This window comes from Argiope bruennichi, chromosome X1 (assembly GCF_947563725.1).
Source record: "Argiope bruennichi chromosome X1, qqArgBrue1.1, whole genome shotgun sequence".
Taxonomy (NCBI): Eukaryota; Metazoa; Arthropoda; class Arachnida; order Araneae; family Araneidae; genus Argiope; species Argiope bruennichi.
In genome coordinates, this window is record NC_079162.1 from 127,651,577 (window position 1) to 127,674,586 (window position 23,010).

Consider the following 23,010-nt stretch of genomic DNA (forward strand, 5'->3'; position numbering starts at 1 on the left):
CGCCTCAGTCTGGAAAGTTGCATTTCATTATTTACAAATAATATATAAAGTCCTAAATGTTCTAAAATTATTTTGAATATTTCATGACATATATAAATTCTTTCAAAACTCTCTCCAAGGTTGGGAAGATTTTAATTAAAAAAAAAGCACGATAAATACAGTACAAAATTATGTTTGTATAGAGAAGCAGCTTAAGTTAAATAGTTTCCAGATGTTCATTGTGCTAAAATCTTGGTGACACAGCATACTTGAAATCTGAAATCGAGCCTTAGTTTACTCGTCTTATCATGTCATGATCAGTACTAGCGACTCTTTCCCGCCATCTATCCATTTTCTTACTTAGAAACTTGAAATTTTATATATAGCTGAATTTATACATTGTTACAATTGTTGTTTATTTGTATCTGAAAATGTAATATGAAAACATTTTTACTTGTTGGCTTTAATAAGTCATGTTTGCATTGTGAATTATAATGCAAAAAGTTTTAAATCTTTATTTGAGTGTCTTATATTTAGGTGAAGAGATGTGAAAACCTTCCTTGCAGTAAACATTTGATTCCTCGATTCATGTTATTTTTAATATTTTTATTATTACTAAACAAACATTTGCTACATTTCTAACAATGTCTTCAATTGTCAGAATTTATATAGGAAATAATTTTAACTTCAAATGGAGAATCATTTTAATTTTGGGTACTGAGGGTACATTTGGAAAAAGGAAATTGCACAATTATTGTAGGAATTACATTTTGATTACAAAAATAAAATGGAATAATTTATTTTGTTATGAAAGGGCAAAAATTTTCTAATCTTTTGAATTCATTCGTATAAAAGGATGAATTATAAAATATTTTGAGATTTTGCTATGGGTATTCTCATGAATGTTAAGTGAATTTAAAAAAACAAAAAATCTATAATTTTCAAATTGGTTGTTTTTGTTGGATTTTTAATGTAAAATAAATAGCACTGTTTAGCTTCTCTACTTAGAATTTCCTCTGGTGTTTCTTAAATCAGAGTTTATAGAATAAAATTATAGATTTCCCGCACCATTTTTTCATATTACTAGACAAACAATTTTTATTAGATAAATTCAGTGTTTTTAAAAACTTTTATAATTTTTTTATTTTATTTTTTTACTCTTTTTTTGTAGCATTTGCTGGATCCATTGTGTAAAGATATTGAAACAGAACTTCGCCTTCATTGCCATTACCATTTACAGTTAGATGATAGAAACCCATTTAAAATTGGACGTAAAGATTTTTCACATTTTCTTAATCTCTCATCTATAAGACTCTTTGATCGCATCATTAACGTGAAAGGTAATATTTTATTTCGATTTTTTTTTAAAGTGACATTCAATTTATTTGAAATGCTTATTAATTCCGTTTTAATCTGCGTGTTTTCAAGAAAAACGTAATAATTGTGAAATAATTATCCTAGCTGTTATTTTTAAAACTTGAGGGGTAGATGAATTTATATTCTGGATAATTATTTTGTATAAATAGCAGTTAACAGATTTAATAATAATGAAATTGAAAATATATTTTTACATAGCATGTTTCAGCATTCATACATGAGATAGTTCTTTATTCTTTTTGCAAGCTGTTCTTTGTAAAAATTAGGCTTCTTTGAGATATTTATTCTGTTAATATTTTACACAAAAATTTTGTAATAGATTTCGGAAAATTCTGAAGATTATACTAAGACATTTGAAATATTTTAAGAGTGTGAAAAAATATACATGCTTACCATAATAATGTAAAAATGTTTTTAAAAAATTAGTATCAGAATTGCTTTCTCTTTTGTTTGCAGTGACATGATATAACTTGAATTATATTGCTAGAAATCAAAGTATGATATAGTAATTATGATTTAGATTGGAATTAAGGATTAGGTTTTTTTTTTTTTTTTTTTTTTTTTTTGTAAATCCAACAATATATTGTGCTATTTCGTTCTGGACTAAGAAATTCTTTAAATTTTATGGCTTTGAAAGATGACCTTCATACTATAGATTGCAATTGATTTTATTCAATTAAACCTTGAAATAATAAGCGTTTAAAATTTTAATTTCAAGGATACAATTTTTTAAAAAAAGAGGTCAACTCGTAACTCTTTGCTTTCTCTTCTCAAAATTTCCGCATAATTTTTTTTTCTTTTCCCTTCAACGGTATAAAAAAAGAGAAGATTTATTAAAAAGTGAAACGAATATCAAAAATAGTTTGGACAGTTGTTTTGTTTAATTTTTCTCTACTACCTTCTGTAGCTTTACCCATCTAAATATCTTTGAAGTTCGCCAGGCATCTACTAACATTTAGGACTTTTAATAGTCTGATTGAATAAATGCATTAGAATTCGAGTGACGCAGCTGTCAAGTATGTAATTAAATATGAACAATTTCTCTGGCTGCAATTAACTTTCGATGTGAGGAAACGATGCAAAGTATTAAGGAGATGATCATAACTCTTCTTATTTTGACGTAGTAAAGAATAAACCTTTGACATTACTCATCTCATAATTTTGCCAAGCCTATTCAATTTGTAGCAAATGTGATCTGCATTTCCTTAGTTTGTGGGGAAAGTAAAGGCCGTGGAGTGTATGCAATGTCATAATTTCCATAATAATTCTGAAAGGCTAATTTTCATGATACATTTGGCAGGTATATTTTGGAGCATCTCAACTTTTTGTTTCTGATTTTCAGATTTTGCTTCTCATAGTAAATCTGTCATCTGATTTACTCATTTGCATACTTTTAATTAAGGAGCTTTAAGTTCATCTTCATGATTCTTGTATGATTTTTAAAAAATTATCTATTCTGTTAATTGGTATTATCCACTTCAAGATAATGAAACGTGGCCTCAAAGATAATGCAATGCAACTTGAATCAAACACTGATAAGAACATTCAACTTTGGTTAATAAATAGTGTAATGATAAAAAGGACAGTAGAAATATGCTGTTGTTGTTGCACATCCCCAAGAACAGCAGAGCTATATCAAGTTTGAAATTGTGCACCCTGAAGTCTAATACTTACAGTGGATAGGTAGAAATATCTGTTATCCGAGAGTTACAAACAAATTAGATATCTCAATTTAAAATTTACATTTAAAAGATTCAAACGTAAAAAGATGATTGATTTTTTTATAGGATGTATTGTTATATAATATTTTTCTTCTGTTTCATGTAATATTGATTTCTTTTATGCTAAATTCCTAGGATTTTAATTTAAAAATAATTTATATTTTGATAGGTGGTGTTCGATATCATTTGATTATCTAATTAATATGATTCAGGTTCCAGCTTTGGAAAAGTTATGGTTGTATATATCATTAATATTTGAATCTGATTCTAGCATATAAATTTAAATTTCTTTCATTAATTTTTCTGTGAGGGAAAGTAGTATAAAGAATGCTCTTTTTTATTCTGAAAACACCTGATATGATAATTTGAGTATTTTAATAATGTCCATTAATTTATCAGGATTGTGATGCTATTTTTGAACTTTCTATTTAAAATGTTATTAGAAAAGTCCTCTTTTGAATAGAATATTTCTGGTTGAAAATAGAGTTAAAATATATGAAAAGGTGATAAAGTGGAGTATATTTTGGAATATAATTTTCGAATCTTTAGAATTTTTACATGATCTAAACCAGAGGTTCGCAAGCTATTTTTTCTCGTGGACCACTTTCAAAGTTTTACTATTTTCGGTAGACCCCCTGCTGCTACATTTCTACTGTATTCCCAAAACTCCTAAAAAATATCACCCTAAATTGGGGGTGTTAAAAAGAAAAAAAAGTAGCAATTTTCTTGTGTCCTATTTATAAAAATGATACTTGTGGTTATACAAAATTATAAACATTTATTATTACAAACAATCAACAATTGACAAAAAATCAACAATGAACTCTGAAATGGAAATCAACAATAAAAAATAGCCATACTTTTAATGAGACGAATGTACTTGATCAATTGACAGCAAATTATCAATATTTGGCTTCAGTTTTGTAAGAAGTAATCTCAAATCTCCCCGTTCTGTAATGTTCAATCTGTTCTTTTTTTTTTTTTTTTTTGTTAACAGGTTGGTAACGGCATTAAAACTTCTTTCGACAAGATATGATGAGGGAAACGCTATTCAAAATTTCCTCGCAATTTCCCACAGCCCAGGATATTTTTCGGGGATTTCTGCCTGCAGCCAAAATGTTTGATAGCCTTTTTTAAATTTCACCTTCAGTTCCTCGTTGGTGCTGAGCTCAAGTAGCTCCTCTTGTAATACACATTCGCCTCTTCCGTTTCATCAAATGGGGTTATGATCCATGGTGGTATTTCCATCGTCAGAATATATTCAAATCTATTTTTGAAGTCATCATGCAGGGTATTAAAATGTTGAGCGTATGTCTGAATATCCTCATCAAGACATTCTATCTGTGACAAGTGCGGAAACTGGGAGAATTCGCGCCTACTAATTTTTGCTTCATTAATTTCAATTTACCAAGAAAAGCCGAAATTACACCCTTTGTTTTTATTAAAGTAAGGCTGTCCCCTTGTAACTGCAAGTTAACGTCATTGAATTTTATGAGCAAATCTGTTAAGTACACAATGTCCGCTTTATATTTGATCAGATTTTCTTTTAAATCTGGTGCTTTAGTTTCCAGACACTCTATCACTGATTCGAAAAGTGAGTAAAATCTCGATAAGCATGCTCCTTCCGACAACCAGCGTACTTCAGTATGTAAGAGCAGTCGTTGGAAATCTTCATCATTTTCATCGCACAATAGTGCAAATAAACGGGTATTCAAAGCATTGCTTCTTATTTTATTAACTGCGTTAATCACAAATTGAAGCGATTGGTGCAATCTATCACTCAAATTTTTCGCTACAAGGTGTTGTCGGTGGATGACACAGTGAATTGCAATTAGTCCTGGTATTATTCTTTTAAGATGGCTTATAAACCCACGATATCGCCCGAACATGGCAGGAGCTCCCGTCTGCTGCCACCGAAATAATGTTTGTAAATGGAATAGATTTTTCTGTAAAAAAAAAAAAAATCACTCAGGACATTAAATATATCAGGAAACAAATGAGTAACGTTTTGTTCTTGGCATTCGTATTTATACTAATGTAGATTGCAAGCACAGCGCAAGTCGCATTTCATCCCTTTGCAGGTCTAAACAAGCATCCCGGACGAGCGGGCGCACGGGCGGCACTTTGCAAGTCTCGACATGTGGTGTACACTTGTACTATTATCTATTGTTCTATTCAATTCTTTGTTTGAACTGAGTCTCGAATATTTTTGAGTACCTACCGATGCTACCTGCCTACGTTTATAGGTAAATCCAAGCCAAAATTTTTGTTATTTATTATGAAAACCAGAAAATTTTTCGTGGACCCCCACTTACAACTTGTGAACCTCTGTTTTCTTTTCACGTCTACGTGGACCCCCGTGTGGTCTCCTAGGGACCCCTGGGGGTCCACCTGAACCACTTTTTGAACCTATGATCTAAACAGTATTTTTTAAAGAAAATTTAACATCTGTGCCGTTGTACCGCATCAAGAAAAACCCTCAGCAAGATTGCCGCTAGTAGATGAGTCGAAGAAAGGAGAGAAATGATATTAATCTTTCTTATTAATCTATATTCAGTTGTAGATAAACTAAAAAATTCCTTAAAATGAATTTGAAAGTATTCTCCCTGATACAAAAACCTCCCACAAAAATATATCTTCTACTGCTTTTATATTATTATTTTAAGAACCGTGGCTATGGACGCCGTCAATCTGTTAAGACAATAATTCACAGGCTGCTAATAAAATAATTTGATATTTCCTTCGAGATTCTTGACCACTTTTTAATTGACGACGCTGTAATCCCTGTCACATCGGCAATCTGCTTAGTAACATTTTAAATTGGTGTTTTTAATGAATGTGCGCTGTTTTTCTTTAAGAACTCCGTAACTCCTTGTATTATTGCACCTGTTTGAAAATGCAAAGTCTTTTCACCATGTATTCATTTTATAAAACAAAATCAGCAATATCAACGGCATAAGTAGCACATTCTTCAGAGATTAGAACAGAGATTGAAGAAATAGAACAAAAGATATAATTCTATTAGAAAATCAAAAATGCTATTGTCGAGCATTGATTGAAGTACAAAATAAATGACAGAATAATAATAAATAATTTAATGTGACGTTTTTTGAAAAAAAAAATTAAAAATTTAAGGTATTATATATATATATTTTTCATTGTTCATAGAGGTGTGTGGCAGATAATTAATTGATGTTTTTTCTTCCCTTTAGCATATGTTGAGCATTATTTGGATAAAATATTTTATAACTTGACAACAGTAGCATTACATGATTGGAAAACTTATGGGGAGATGAGAAGCCTGGCTAAACATAAGTATACTCTTACAACTGTAGAAGCTCATTTGCCTAGTCAAACATTAGAGCAGGTTTGTGCAAAGTAGTTTTTATTATGATGATTCTTTTTCATTTGTTCTGATGCTTCAGACATTTTAGTATTTTTTTTTTTTCTTCTACAAAATAGCTCAAAATTCAAGTATTTTGAATTTGCTGCTTTTAACAACCATTTGGCATTGGGTGTGTTTACCTTCAATTAAATCGTTTAAGCCTCACTTAATGAACGTGATTTCCCAAAGAATATATTTTTTTAAGTATCTTGTGACTTCAAAACCTTGTTATTTTAATAGTATTGCATTTGTTCTGTTCATTGGGTATGTAATCCTCATAAGTGAGCCTAGTTCAGTGCCATTTTTATGCCATTAAAAACATATATGAGTAATTTATCTACTCTCTTCTTAGTACTATAACTTCATTTTCTCACTCCTCATGTAAACTACACAAATATTAAATAAAAATCACCTTTCTAAGCTTTCAACGGCGGGAAAAAATCATGCGATTAAACATTTTATGAAACAATAAAAACTTCTTGAGTTTCGATTCCAATGAGCCATCCAAACTTGTTTAAAAAAGATACTCTTTCAGTTAGATATTTTAGATAGATGGAATCGGAACTTTTGCGCTCGGTAAATCATTCCCTACCCCTGTTGCTGTCATAGGTTTTGTAAAGTCTCGATCCAAAAACAGGTAGCGATATGATCAAATTTTTTTATTTACAGCTTTATTACATAAAAACAACTCTTTCTAATCTAGGTTAAATGAATGATGCTATTTACAACACGAAAATTACACAAGAATAGTTCCTCGAACCATTTCGAAGGAAACAACTTTACAAGAACAGCTAACAGGCTGTTGGCGTCTTAGGCTACTCCGGGGGTAGCTCTCGGAATCCACCGAATTTTCTTCGGGTGGAATTCTACGCAGAAGTCCGATTCACACGAAGCTTCTCCTCCTTGGTTCACACGAAGCTCCTCTCCCTGGTACACACGAAGCTTCTCTCCGTCTTCTTCCGAAAAATCTCACCTTTTATTTTCCTCTCAGACTCCCTGTTACCCAATCACCGTTCAGAACAACCTGAATCGTCTCTGGTCGCCCGTGGGAAAATGTCCATTGATGATTCACCCTCCACCATGGGAAAAATGCAGGACATCTGGAGTGTTTGACACTGTCGCCTTTCGAAGACACGATTTATTTTCCTGGGAAACGCACGTGTGGTTCCTTATCTGGATTAGCACTAAATGGCCAGATGACCGTACTTCAAAGGAGGGTCTTCCATTTGGCAATCTGGAGGCACTTAACACTGTGGGAGTTTCGTTGATGAAGAATGGCCCGGAATGTACATTATCGAGTGTGGGAAAAAGGAATGTCACAGTGGTCACCCAGGAAGAAGCTGATTCATTACAGTTTACTGGGATTTGGACCTTTGGCAAGAAAACTTGGCGTGGGTGACGGTTTTTAGTTTTCCATAGCTGCATTTCCGGTCGGGCTTATTGGTAATAATGGAATGGCGATAATTTTTGTAAAAATTTTATTTGATCTTTCATTTATGAGATCTTGTACATACATTTATCTTATCATTTATCTTATTATTATTAATAAGAGCCTTGTTCATTGCTCCGAAAAATTAATATATATGAATTTTCCCAGAAAATTAATTACATATTTTTATCACTCAAAATTTAATAAAATAATTAAATAAAACGCCAAAATGATGCACTGCCTTGAATTGTTCCTGAGAGGAGAGATCTAAGTGCTAAGTGTAAATATATTCATGTCTCAAAACAATTTGTTAAATAAGATTCAAAGGTTAATGTAAAAAGATAAACATGTAAACGGATTACAAAGGGTAATTGAAAGGACCTATGAAAAAATTTAAAATCCTTAATTCATCGGAGCTTTTATTGACTCCAGTAACATAAATTGTAATTGTTTAGTTCATTTAGACCATTTTGTTAGTAGATGCGTGCCCCTGATTAAAATTGACTGGTGGTCGCTGATTACAGTGACTATCCAATAGATATATAAACCCTGTTTACCTTAAATTTAATTGTTTGATTTAATTAATAATATAGATATTGTAAAAGTTCATAGAAATCTTTTCCTCCATTTACTTTTTAGAAAATATATTTCAAATTTGTTCGCTTCATACAGACACTAGCTGAAATTTACACTTTTATATATTTAATTTACAATAATATTTGATTTATGTTTTTAATTTGAACTTCTTTCAATGTGATGGCAACAGGTGGATAACAGCTAATTTTTTCCCATTGATGTGCTCATGCAGATTAAATTTTATTTTTATTTTGTGCGAAGTACATTGTTGAAAAATATGGTTAAAATGTTTCTTTAAAAACACGTTAAAAATCGAAACTTAATTTGTAGATTAAAGCATGGGTATCATTAAAAAGATAATTTTTTTAGCTTTATCTTGATGCAAAAATCAATTTTGTGTTTTAATATTTTCGGAAGTTATAGCGTTGTAATTTTTAGAAAGTGTATCCATTTTTAAATCTTGTTACTCCTTAATGTAACAAATTATTGTATGTATAAGGGTCAATGTCAGTGAAATGAATTAATATTAGATAAGTATATTATCTGTAATGCTCATAAACAATGCTGATTGAGAAAGTTTTCGTATTAGTTGAAATTTAAACACTTTCGTTTTTCAAGTTCCCATTTTTTGTTGAGATTACTGAAAATTAAAAAAGATGCATTGCGCAAAAAGCGGAATAGTATACGGTTTTAAGAACAATAGTAAATGTTACATGTCCAATAGAATTTGAAGTTAAATATGCTCTTGTGAGTAAGCGATCAATGACAAGTTAAGTAAACTTTAGCAACCATAAATCTGAATTATAAAACTAAGTTGGCCATTGCTTTCATAAAAACTTTTTAAAAAATGCTTTTTAATGTGTATTAGCATTTGTGTAACAATATATTTTGCAACTATTTTTCTTCAATTCATGGTTATATAGGAGTAATCATAATTTCTATTTTGAAAAAAGCAACATTACTACCAAGTTATTCAATGAATGTCTCAAAACTTTTTTTTTTTAATTTTAATTACATACAAATGAACAAAAAATGCTGTTAAGCTTTCAGAAATGCGGAACAGTCTTGACTATGCTGAATGTCAGAGAGATAAATGTTTGCAGTTATACTCTGTTTCACCCTAACTTGGCAGTAGTGTATATTCTAGGCATGCCAAATCGCAGTCGTTGTCAGGGGAACTGGGTTACTTTAAAGTATAAAGTTACTAGAAATGCAGATCGCTGGCGAAACTTTATCTCGCAAATTTTTCGCCAAATAGTAAATATTTATTTACTTTATTATATTATCACTTTATAGGAGAATTAATTGTTTCCTCATTTTTATTATTTTTTCAATATTATTGATACATTATTTTAATAAATCATTAATGTTGTTTCATTTCCTTTCATCGTTTCTCAAAAGAAAACTCTAAATCTTTCAATATTCGGTAAAGCGTAGTTCGGCTAATGTTTTTCGAAAAGAAATCTGTATAATCGTTCACATCTTTTAAAACTTTATCAAATGTTGGGATCTGATTTCTACGAAAATATGCATGAATTTTTCGTCAAATACAGGATAATATAAAATCATCATATTTTACAAGACCTGAATGTTTAACTACTGAGCCAGGTCGCTTCTTTCCAGGGGTACTTAAAGGACTGGATGCCTTTACTTGCGTGTAAACCTGTAAGGTGCGAAACTTTATCGACGATTTGATTGATAGAATCTTGAGGGTTTTCTCGGAGTCGAGAATAAACATTTAATATGTTTCTGCATGCTGCACTTTTTGTTGGTTTTACTCGTCTTGAAGGTGTGCACAGCGTAGTCGGTGATAACACTTTCTCTTTTTCAGACATTTAGAAGTGAATAAAAATTACGATTCGAATAAATATTCAACAATCAAAACTAATAACTGCTAATGTGATTAATAGTATCAAAAATATCAGCTGATAAAAAAGCGAGAATAAAAAAGTACGAAAGATTATAACGGTTGCGAACTGAATGAAGCTGAGTTGGCGGAGACGTAAAAGAAAAGCGCGCCAAATATTTGACCTTGAAGACCGGTTCTAGTCAAAGTGGAATTCATTATGTCAATCTTTTAGTTTTATTCGTTCGCTTTATTTACAAAATACATAACAGATAAGCACTTCTAACTTGAGAATAATTTTAAATACATATTGATAAAAAAAGAATTTCTCTAATTTATGATATTATTTGATAAATTTCTGCGCATTTTAACTATTTTAAAGTCGGAATTGATGGGGAACTCTTTAACAACGCGGAGCATTACATTTTCTACCTTTTACTATACTGCCAAGTTAGGGTGAAACAGAGTATAGTTTATTTTTTTTATTTCTTTATTTATTTTTGTTAAATGTAAGTGACCATATTATGCATATTGTGAATGCATATTAAAAAAAGAATTATTTAGAAATTATATTCATTTTTTTTAAATTCACCTTTTTATTATTTTCATATTATTTTTTTATGTATAAGTAAAAATTATAACAATTCCTAGATGAATATTCAGTCTGAAATATTCCAGAACTTTAATACGAAATAACGAAATATACAAAAATTCAATTTAATTTTGTTCGTTTCTTTCTCAATTAAACCTATTTAATATTTTTTGAATAAATAATTTACTTATAAAATTCGAAAAAAAATTAGGGACATTTTATTAAAATTAGCTGTTAGTACTAAAACTATTGAGAGAAAGGATTGAGCCATTCTTTTGGGATGAATCCGAGGTCTTACAATTTCATAAGCACATAGATGTTGGCCGATTCTCCTGGATTGAAAAATTAATAAAAGCAATTATTGATAAAAATAAAATCGTGTCAAACGAAATACTATAAACATTGAATTACTCCTTCTAAATTACAGAATTCGGAAATGTTAATTAACAGAATTATAGAGAGCAAGTAAATGTCCCCAAATCGAAGTGCTTCAATAATTAATCAGTGATGAGTTCTATGTTCTAAGAGCCCTTCTAACATTCACGCGGGCCTCAGTATGATTTTCTGTGCAAGCAGAGAAAATCTAAAATATCCAACTCAAAGAGTATTTTTTCCAAACAAGTTTGGGTGACTCATTAACCCCACCAAACCCCTCTCGTGATGTACAAAGACAGTGACCTCTTCAGAGAGTAAGGGAAAGTTTTATTGGTTAATCGTTTTATTGGGGGTGGTTGATGGGTCAGTTGACCGTACAGTTTGGCGTACATTGTAAAATCGCCAAATCTTACATGCAAAGATAAAGTTTATAATGTGGTAGTCTTTCTTGACACTTGAGCGGAAAGGGGGAAATTTATCGAGCGCAAGTGACATAGAAGCCTCTTTCAAGAGGTCTTTCGAAAACCGACACTTCCTTTAGTTCGAACATCACGAGAGGGGTGGGAGTAATGAGGCGCTTCTATGTCGGTTTTCGAAAGACCTCTTGAAAGAGTAAGGGAAAGTTTTATTGTCGGTTGTTCGACGGGTCGGCTGTCCTTCTGAATGTCACGCTCCCACAGCAATATCTCAAGGGGATTAGGAATTCTTTTCTTGTTGGTTGTTATTCGGCTTGTCATTCAAACCTTCCTTCAATAATTTGGTCAACGCCTTACTCCCCCCCATCACTTGGAGGCGCTTTCGTCGACATCGGGTTTCTTTCTCTGTATATGGCACTCTTAACCCCTTGAGTACCAGCTCCCCATATGCGTGACGCGCCCTTTCTCCACTTATCGTCCCAGCATCGCGTCCTGGCTACACACTCAAGTTAACTCTACAGAGCTAGCGTAACGTATCCTCGACTTCGAAACGGAACGTTTTATTTAAATTTTTAAATACTTTTAGATACGCATGAAAAGCCAGCGGGTTTCGCAATAGTGGAATCATATGGCATGTGGCCTTCACGTAGGGGTATTAATTTCAGTTTTGCGGATTTGGATGTGATAGATTTAATGATATAAACAAACGGCTCTTTATAAGTACTCACGTGATTTAAAGGGACTCCGGCATTCTTATTGATTGCTTTGGTTTTTTCGTTAAGAAAGTGCGTTCAGCTTACTTTTGCGGGGGGCGAAAGTGAAATATTTCTGTGTGTGTTTGTAGATGTCTTGATATTTGTGCTGGGATTATTTAGAGCTTCTTTTTTTAGCCATGGATAAGAGACCGTGTTACCTTCTAAGATTAGTGAAATGATTGGGATTTTTGTAATAACAGCAAATAATAAGGTTCATTTTCATCAAGCACCGTGGAATATAATTATAATATGCCATTAAGTGCTTGCTATGATCCTACAGCGAGTTGGTTTTAAGAAATAAAACAAAACCGAAGATAAACTTCTCAGAACTCCTGTGACTGGGATTATTTAAACTAGAATTTCATTTGCTACAAATTATTATTGCATACTCGGATTTTTAAAAAAATTTCGTATGGATAGTATTTGTTACTTAATTTCAGTGCGTGTAGTATTTGTTCTTGTGCGTTAGTTCAAATTTGAGTATTTTGCTTGTTTTATTTGTTTCTATTAATGTTATATACTTTATATTAACACATATTAAATAGTAGTATATTATATATATATTACTTGTAAAATTGAAGTCATTATATTAAAATACTGATTTCATACGTTTTTTTTTTTTTTTTTTTTTTGTAAAATTAGGCTTAACTGCGAAAAATGCTTGGGCCCGCGGACGGCGCTCCATTTCCGAGAGTTCGGTTCCGTGGCAGCGCTTCGTTTCACGCTCGCTGGTCCTGAAGGGGTTAAACAGTTGATGAAAAATATTGTCAAAAGAAGCTTAACATAACTAAGAAGTAAAATGATTAGACAGCTTATTTTTAATAGAACTTGATGATGCTAAAACTCTGAGACTGAGAAAAAACACCGATATTGGGATAGTAACCACAACTACTTGATTATTAGTGATTATTGAAACTAAATAAAAGGGCCTTTTAGTAGAGTGTTTTATTTTTGTCAAGAATATTATATATAAAAAATAAATATTTGAAAGCATTTCCAAACATGTTGCTGTTTTAAAAACTGCATCTTGTTTAAATCAATTTTCATTGAAGAACAGTGCATTATTATGCGAAAAACGAACGGTTAATTTGCTTCAACTTCTTTATTCCAAAGCACAAATTTCCCCGGCATGTTTAGAACGGGAAAAGATCCAATTTGAAATTTTCTTGAGAAAAAAAACCCTGAGAAGTGTATACAGCTTGATTTATTTAATGAAAAATTTCGTTTAGATGATTTCTATTCTAATATTTTGAAATCCAAAAATTTTCCTGATTTTTTTTTTTTTTTTTTTGGAAATTTGTAAAAATAATACTTGTGTTGTCGCATGACAATGCGGCTACTGAAATGGATTTAATGTCAACAATGAAATACTTGCTGAAAATCTGAAAGAAGATTCGTTAATTGGTCTAGGAATTGCGTATTATGTAAACTTTTATGGAATGTTTTAAATGTGTCGATTTCAAAAGATTTGCTTCAGTGTACTAAATGAACGCTGCTAGATATTATGAAGCTTTAGAAAAGCAGAAGAAAAAGGAGATTAATAAATGTGAAGCATTGCACTTTGATGTCTTACTTCTTATGACACTTTAAAATCAGCAGAAACCGAAGCATTCTGTTTCAGTTGAATAGATTTTTTTTCTGAGCATATTCATTGAATAAATTGCATTATCATTTAGTTAAATATTTCGAGAGTTTCTGTATTACTTTTTTTTTTTTTTTAATTGTGTACATATAACTACAGATGAAACTTTAGAAATTTTTCCTTGCAATGCATAAGATTTTTTTTTCTATAAATTATTTTTCATTTATTTCTTTAGGGCTTAGATGTGCTTGAAATAATGAGGAATATCCACCTGTTTGTTTCCAATTATTTGTATAATTTGAACAATCAAGTAAGTTTTTAAAATTTATTATAATTTAATCTGATAATAAATAATAATCTTCTTAGTTATTAAAGGTTACTTTTGGTTACTTTTTTTCTAGGTTAGACAGCCCTTTTTTAATAGCTTCTGAATATATTGTATAATTTCAGAAGCCATTGTGAATATGTCCACCTTTTATCAATATTTTTTTTACATAAACTTTGAAATAAAAATTAAATTCTTCTTCTTCTTTCGATATTTGTTGGTAACACTGAAAAACAAGAAATTCATAGTAACATAAAACTTATGATAATAAATGTTATTTTATTATTTTTACATAAATTTCTTATCTTTTTCAGCTGCTAAAAGGTATAAGTCCTAAAATTTTTAAGATGCTGTCATTATTTCAATAAATACTTACGTTTTTATTTACACATCCTGTACATATCTTGTTTTTTTGCAAAGTTTACACCTCGAAAAAAGACTTTATACACTTTTCTAATTAAATTAATAAACCAAGGATTTTAAAAACTAATGTATCAAAAAACATTAATTTTCTCTATTTCTGTGTTTTGGACTTAACCGCATTGGCTTCTGTGCGGCTCATATATATATATATATATATATATATATATATATATATATATATATATATATATATATATATATATATATATATATATATATAAGCAGTGATCGTTTAGATTAAATTTCTTACATTATCAAGCCAATCTTTATATATAAAACTTGAAAAAAGTAGTGGTACATTTATCCATATTTATCAATAAATTTCATTGTATTTAAACTTATGTTGAAATATCCTCATAAAAATTTCATGTAAAAGTGAAATTGCCCTTAATTTCGTGAAATTAAAAGTTATAACTTTTCAAAATGCATTCAAATGTTATGATTTTGTGTTTTCGACACAAAGCACTAATTTATTTTCATTTCTTCAGAGTTCCCACGCTCCTTGAATTTTGTTTTATTTTCTTCAGGGCTCAAGAGAAGTACTTGATTCCCATTTACTCCCCTCAAAAATAGGTAAAATATACAGTTTGGGGGAGGGGGAGCCACCTTGCTTTTTTTTCTGTGGATCCTTGTATATGACACCAGTTTTTTTTCTGTATATTTTGGGGAGGGTGGACTAAGCAGGGTTATCGTCTCAACCAAAAAAGAATCAATATATTTGGCAGCTTGGAGATAATTTAAATAATTGACTAAATGAACTATATTTGTCTTATATTGAGAACAAGTGTTTCAAATTATACTTTTAAATTGAAATAATTTATTGTTCTTTCTTTTAAGTTCTTACATTCACTTTTGTATTCTTTCAGATATTTGTGGAGCGCTCAAGCAATAACAAGCATCTTAATACTATAAATATAAGACACATAGCTAATTCGATTAGGACTCATGGGATTGGTGTTATGAACACAACTGTGAGTTATTCATGGTGTATTTTTAAATTTGAAATCATTGATCTATTTAAATAGGGGCTAATGTTTGCATAATTTTCAGGTAAACTTTGTTTATCAGTTTTTGAGGAAGAAATTTCAAATATTTTCTCAGTTTCTGTATGATGAACATATCAAATCGAGATTGATTAAGGATTACAGGTACTTCAAAGAAAATAAAGTTCAAAACGGACAAAAGGTAAATTTATAAACAGTTCATATTTTTTTGTCTTAAGAAAAATTAAATATTATATTTTCTAGCTCTGCTTAAAAATATTACAAATTAAGTTTTCTAATATTTCTCTGAATTGTGATTGATGTTTTGTATATGTATTATAAATCATTTCACCAAGATAATCCACCAAAAGCATTTATATCTATTCCATGTAACTGTTGTGTTCTTCTGACTTTTTTCTGAATGATAGAATGGGTGTCTATTTCGAAATTGGATAACTTATATCATCAATCAAAATCTATCTATATAATATTGAAATTGTAGAGACTGCCTTACTGACGCTTTGCACCTTTGGATTGCAAAACTTAATGTTACTGATTTTCATTTTAGCTTCTATATGGTTGGCATTTATGAAGTTTTAAGGTATCTGTAACCCTGGAATGGTAACATTACCCATGTATCCTTTCATCGATAATCACTTGAAGTTCATTTTATTAAAAGATTAATTCATTTTAAGATGTTGGTTTATCTAATTTAAGAAGTATTTTTTAATTTAAGAAGACATCTAAGAAATGGCATTTTCTGTTAGAAAATGGTAGGTAAGACACATTAAAGATGAACTGGCTCTTACCTTACCTAGTTAAAATAGAGGCAAATATGGGAATATATATTTAAAACAAGATTTAATTATTACGAGATTTAATATCTCAGTTATTAAGTTTACCATAAGTATAATTACCTACTATTATTCTTTAAAAAAAAAAAAAAAAGATTTTTGTAGAAATAACTTTCATAATTATTACCGAAAATGTTAGTAGGTATAGCTGTATAACATTATGGAATACCAGGTATGTGAAAGTACTTATATTATCATGTAAATAAAGTGACGAAATTAAAACCATCATAATATTCTTGATTAAATAAATAAGAGAACTTTTTAAAATTCAGGAAAAAAGGATTTTTTTTCTAAAAAAAAAAGAAGAAGAAGAAAAATGATAAGTTTAAAGTATTGTTTTTTAAGTGCTGGCTTAAAATATGCATGTATAAATTTTGAAAGTATCTATAAAAAGTTATCGATTCAAAAAATTATTGATGAAAATTACTCTAAAAAATAAAACCATCATTAAGATTATTCTATCAATTCATGAATTGTTATCCTATTCAGTCGAAGGATAACAACCCTTCAGGTTACAAAGTCCTCATATTTGGTATTTTCCTCAGACAAAACTTACTGTATTATACATTATACTATTTTGATAATATATATGTAACTAGTAAAATGTGAATTTTTAATAGCAATGTCAACAATCCAAAAGTTATAGAAGGGAGAAAAGGGGTAAAATTGACTATGACCTGTCCTCTGTTGCTAATTTGGAGTTACTTTGACGCTCGATATCTTCTACTACACAGGAGACGCCTGAGAGTACATTCACAATAATTCTGAATTATCTCAAAGTCTGTTAATGCAATAGCTAGAATACGAAGGTACCCTTTTTCTTAGAAACGGCTGGATTATTATCGAATAGAAAGAGGCATCATAATTACTCTGTTACCATTCCAAGGTTAATATAAAGATTTATTTTAATCTTAAATTTTATGAAATTCATGAAGAAAAGATTCATGTAGTAACATAAAATGGGGAATATTCTTTTCTGATGACTTATGGTGGACCCATTGCAGAATTTTCGCATTGTAGCTGATAACTCTAGGTTCGAGACTTAATTCTTTCAAAATGTTTGCTATGTATGCAGATCGAGTGCATATTTAATTCATCAAGTGTGTTCATTTTCTCCTTTTGGCATGGCATGGAAATTTGTAGAGGAGATGCTGACTCAGATGTCATCTGACTAGAGCTCAGAATTGTGTGAACCATCTCAAAATAGCCTTTGCATTTCTTTAAAACTAGACTGTATAATTATACTAACTCTGAAATTCATGTCTAATTTTGGTATTTGTAATTATATAGTGGCTATTCCATATTAAATAAAATAGCCAATTTACCTGCATTTAATTTTTATACTCTGATTAGATGAATTTGATACATTAAAATTTCAACAAAATACTTTATCATTAATATTCAAAAATGAAATTGCTATATTATTCTGATTATTCTTGCATATCTGCAATTTTCATTTTGCATAACTTATTTTTAATTTCATTTCTCAATAAATGTTTCTAATTTACTGTTTAGGTGCAAAGTATATGCAGAAACTATTATGATTTCCACAAAGCATGTCTGGTGCATTAGTAATAAATCATTAATACAATAAAAAGCATTTTTACTTTTATCTACCTTGGTATTACAGTTAGTTTTTCATCTGAAGCTAATAGTGTAGCACAAACACACACAAAATTGCTTTTACATTTAATGTAAAAAGAAGCTGTAGATATCTTCTTTATTTGTTCGATAGATATGTTGAAAGGTTTTTATTTGTTTTTTCAATCTCAAATTGAGAAAGATAACTTTAGAATACTCTGCATCTTGCACTTAAAAGATGTCATGAGATTTCAGGAGTAGTACTCTTCAACTGTATCCTTGATGTCATGGCAGATCTTAAAATCGATTCCTGTCCTAAGTATTCGTACCCTATAGCCTCAGACAAAAATCTAGTTGTTATACTAAGACAGGTAAAAGGAAAAATGCAATTTATTTTATTAATAATTAATGGAGCATGAAAAGCTATAAAAACAATATCAAAGTGATTCGTTTGTTTGCTTTAATGGTACAAAAATATCTTAAATACTTGGAAATTTCAATACCTATTTCATCAGCTTTTCTGCTCTTCTCTCGCTTTAGTATTTTTCCTTTGTTGTTTGTCTTTCTTTTTGTTGCTTGTACCTTTTTTTTGTTTTTCTTTGTGATTGTGTCTATATTGCTTTTGAGTATCTGCGTTTGCTGAAATTGCATATCAGCAATTCTTTACTTTGAGAGTTTATGAAACTTTTGACGATTTAAATTATGGCAAAATATTTTTATTCTTTTTCATTTTTTAAAGATGACTCTGAGATTTGCACTTTGTTTTCTATCTTTAGGATAAGAATAGTGTGTGGTGTGGGAATGGATATAAAAAATATGAATTTGTTAGTATATTTTTAAATGTACAACTTTCAGACTAAAATGTTTTATCAAGACATCAGTTTTTGAACCGTTCCACTAGGTCCTGGAAAAGTATTAATCTAGCGTGACAAGAAAAAAAACATCAGTTGTGATATATTGTATTGTTGAAACTTCTATAAATTCTGTGATTACTTCATCGTGGATATTTTTTCATTTTAGAAGTAATAAATTTCATATTGTGAGTTCATTAAAAGCTTATTTTTTAGTTTATACGTCATTTTATTAATCAAATATTAATTTTCCTTTCCCATAGTATCCATTTGATCGAGCTGAAAAATTTCATCGAGGCATTCGAAAGCTGGGACTAACAAATGATGGTCAAAGTTATTTGGACCAGTTTCGTCTTTTAATTAGTCAGATCGGTTTGTAATTTTTATAATCCAATTTATTTTTTTCCTTAATCTGTTATCTAATATTATATTTCAGATACATCTTTCTTCTTAAAGGTGATATATATTATGGATATTCTTTTCTGAATCACTAACAGGTTTTTTTTTATAAATCATTTTATTATTGGTTAATACTTTATTTTTTAAAAAATATTTTTAAACGTCTAGGTTTATTGAAGAAAAGTTTGAAGAAATTCTGGCATTAATTAACATTTGTTTAAATATAGCAGTTAATTGATTTGATAATGTAATTCATTTGATTCATATTGAAATTCAAGGTCTTTATAAAACCAGGTATTTAAAATATTTGATATTGGACTTTTTAATCACAATTTTTTTAAACTATGCATTGAATCGAATATGAGAATTGTTGCTCTCTAAATTTTCATTCCTTAGTTCTTTTTAACAAACTTTCATTAAACTGTACAATATCTGACTCTTAAAACCTTCCTATTTACTTTGTGTTTTTTTTGTAGGAAATGCAATGGGTTTTGTTCGTATGATCCGTTCCGGTGGAATTCATTGTTGTAGCAACGCTATACGATTCATTCCTGATCTTGACGACATTATTACTTTTACTGATTTGTGCGAAGATGAAAAATTGTCTGCTGAGACAGTATCTGGAGCAAAGAAACTGGATTCTGTAATTAGTAATTTAAGTAAAAATTTCTCAGAAGGTACCGAATATTTTAAGGTATGGACAAAATTTTTGCTTGCATTATTTCGTTTCAGAAAGATTTAGTTTTTTAATTGTAATAATTCTAAATGCTTCTTTTCCAGTTGCTTGTTGATGCCTTTGCTCCTGCATTCCAGGATCCGAAGAATAGTCACATGAAAAATTTTTTTGTTATTGTTCCTGCTCTGGTATTAATTTATTTTCACTTGTTAATTTATGTTTTTGCTTGAAGTTTCTTGTATGCGTATAATTATCTGTACGTAAGTTTTATACAAGGGTACCCATAAAAGTGGACGCAAGCGATTCTTTCCATTACCGTTTGACTGCTGTGGACACATATGCGTCCAGCAAAAACCATCGGTGGGTGTGGCCTATGGGTGCATATGTGTGTCTGAGGGGGGGCTTTGGCTATTTGCTGCTGTCCTAAGTGTATGTTTGGAACTTATTTCTGTCGTTTATGTCCAACGTTCGCAGAAATCTCATTCCTCATTCCTCAGCTACAAAAAATAAATATATCTCATTTATTTGGTCACCTTTGCTATTTAATTTGGTTTCATTCAACCAAACATTTCGTCTGACAAATAGACATTTCCCTTCGAAAATTTTAAATGCATCAGGAAACTTGAGAAAAAGAAAATGAAATGTCTGAAAGAATGAAATGGAGGATGGATAATCTGTACGAGTACAAAAGTGACTTCAGATTATTTGCTGATACTTATTTTGAGATTTAACTTACGCAATTGAAATATTAATTTTCCTATTGTTCCTCTTTCTGAAACGAAAGTTTTTATTTATATATACAGAGAGAGTATTTATGTTACCTATTTGCTATTTATTCAATTTTCAAATACACATTATAATTATCAAATTATGCCATTTTAAAACTTTACTCTTAATAAACAATATCTAATGAAAATTTAAAAAAAAAAATGTTCGAATCCGTTTTGCAGAGGACAAAGTAATAGTAATTGGATTGTATACTATATTATAATGTGTTAATATGCTGTCAACACGATTCATATTGCGCGAAATGTATTTAGACCCCATCGGTCACTACTGTCATCCGCTCACGCGAAGCATGTCGACTTAGAGCACTTAATAGTCAAAGGGTTAAATATTGCATCTACATATATTCTTCCAATTACAAATCTCAGTAATTAATATGGTCGGTTTTATGAATACAATGTGGCTTCTGTGGAGATTGATAGTAAAAAGTTTTAAAAAAAATTTTACATTCTCTCCAGCGTCTCCAGTGTAAAAATTCATTATTAAATTGTAATTATCAATTGATAACAGTAAATATGTTTAGCAAATTTCTTTCTAGTCATGATGATTGAATGATGTACTTGGCAAACGTTTGCGTATGACAGTTTTTCTGTATTAAATAAATTTGCATTTCTAAAATAATATTTCCTTTTAAATTTATAAGTATCTTTAAATTTAAAAATAAACATATATAGATAGGTAACAAAATAATATGAATGCCCATGAAATAAAAGAAAAGCTTTATTAATTGATAGTTGGACCACCCTTTGACTTAATTTCAGATTTTATGCGATATGGGATGGATGCAGGGTGGCCATGAACAATATTCGATGGAATATGAAGCCATTCTTCCTTATGAGCAGTCTAATTCAAAAAGCAAAGATGATGGAGGTAATCGAACACGGTGTTTTGACTCTAAATATGTTCAATAATATTCAAGTCAGGAGACTGAGAAACCCTAGCATAATGCCCTACTTCCTCCTCGTTCTCTTCAAACTATTTTTGGACGATTTTAGCAGTGTGGACAGGAGCGTTGTAAAATGGATATTTGATAAAATGGGCATTTTCTGGGAAATAAAGTATGGAGAAAAGTATGCACCTGATGCCCCATAATATCGACATAATGAACAGCTGTAACCTTCCCATGCAGAAAACAAGCGGCAAACGCTATGATATTGAACCCCATACCGTAAGGGAACCACCTCAGTACTTCACTGTCGGATAAAGGCAGTCAGGAGAAAAGGCTTCGGTGGGTATTCTCCACATATAAACGCATTCGGTATATGGAATAAGATGAAATTTGATTAATCAGACCAGATGACTTGTTGCCACTGTTGTGGAGTCCAGTTTCTGTGTATTTTACACCATTGGCGTTGCTGAAAAGCATGACGTGATGTTACCAATGATTTACGAATTGCAATTCTTCCATAAACATAACATTCGAAGCATGAATTTCCTTTTAGACAGTTTTTGCTGAAATGGTGTTCCAGAGATGACTATTTATCATTAGATTTTATCTGAAATAAAGATTGCTTGCGTCTTTGAGCCACTATGCGCTCTTTTATCCTTCTCAGTAAGCCCCCCCCCCCCGTCCAGATGATTTCCAGATGTCACATTACTGCATTTCGTGTACGCTGTCATAACGGCTGATACAGTACTCCTTGCAAGCCCCAAATAACTGGCCGATTGTGTCACCGATCAACCAGCGCACCGCATTCTAACAATCATGCATTTTTTTTAACTGTGCAGGTCAGTGATTATTGGCTTTTTCAGAGTACGGTAGACGCATAGAACATCTATGACTGATTTTAAGTAACTGATACCTTACCTTTCATAACCATTAGGTGACAAAATTGAGTGTTAAGTGACGTGCGCGTTCTGCTTCGAAATGGGCCATGACTTTTTCATGAGTGTTTATATTATTTTTTCATTCATCAGTATCTGCGAAGTTGGTAAATAGAAGTATGAAATTTCGTCTATGCGTAGATGAATGTAAGAGAAACATTTTATTAATTGACACTTTTACGTTATGGAGGCAAATAAAATTTAATTTTTGAAACTTTTTATTTTCAACCTTCACAGATGCTAAAGTGTTTTCTTATAATTTACAATCTTATTAA

General features: G+C 30.5%; 1 protein-coding gene across 1 annotated transcript in view; it reads left to right on the forward strand.

Annotated features, from left to right (window-relative positions):
* LOC129958164 (WASH complex subunit 4-like) overlaps positions 1–23,010 on the forward strand; it is an 89,321-nt gene that overhangs the window by 51,023 nt on the left and 15,288 nt on the right. The window contains exons 18-25 of the mRNA XM_056070404.1: positions 1,151–1,319; positions 6,290–6,444; positions 14,269–14,343; positions 15,648–15,752; positions 15,832–15,966; positions 19,314–19,422; positions 19,926–20,143; positions 20,230–20,313. Of these exons, the coding sequence (XP_055926379.1) occupies positions 1,151–1,319; positions 6,290–6,444; positions 14,269–14,343; positions 15,648–15,752; positions 15,832–15,966; positions 19,314–19,422; positions 19,926–20,143; positions 20,230–20,313 (1,050 nt within the window). The remainder of the gene's footprint in view (positions 1–1,150; positions 1,320–6,289; positions 6,445–14,268; positions 14,344–15,647; positions 15,753–15,831; positions 15,967–19,313; positions 19,423–19,925; positions 20,144–20,229; positions 20,314–23,010) is intronic.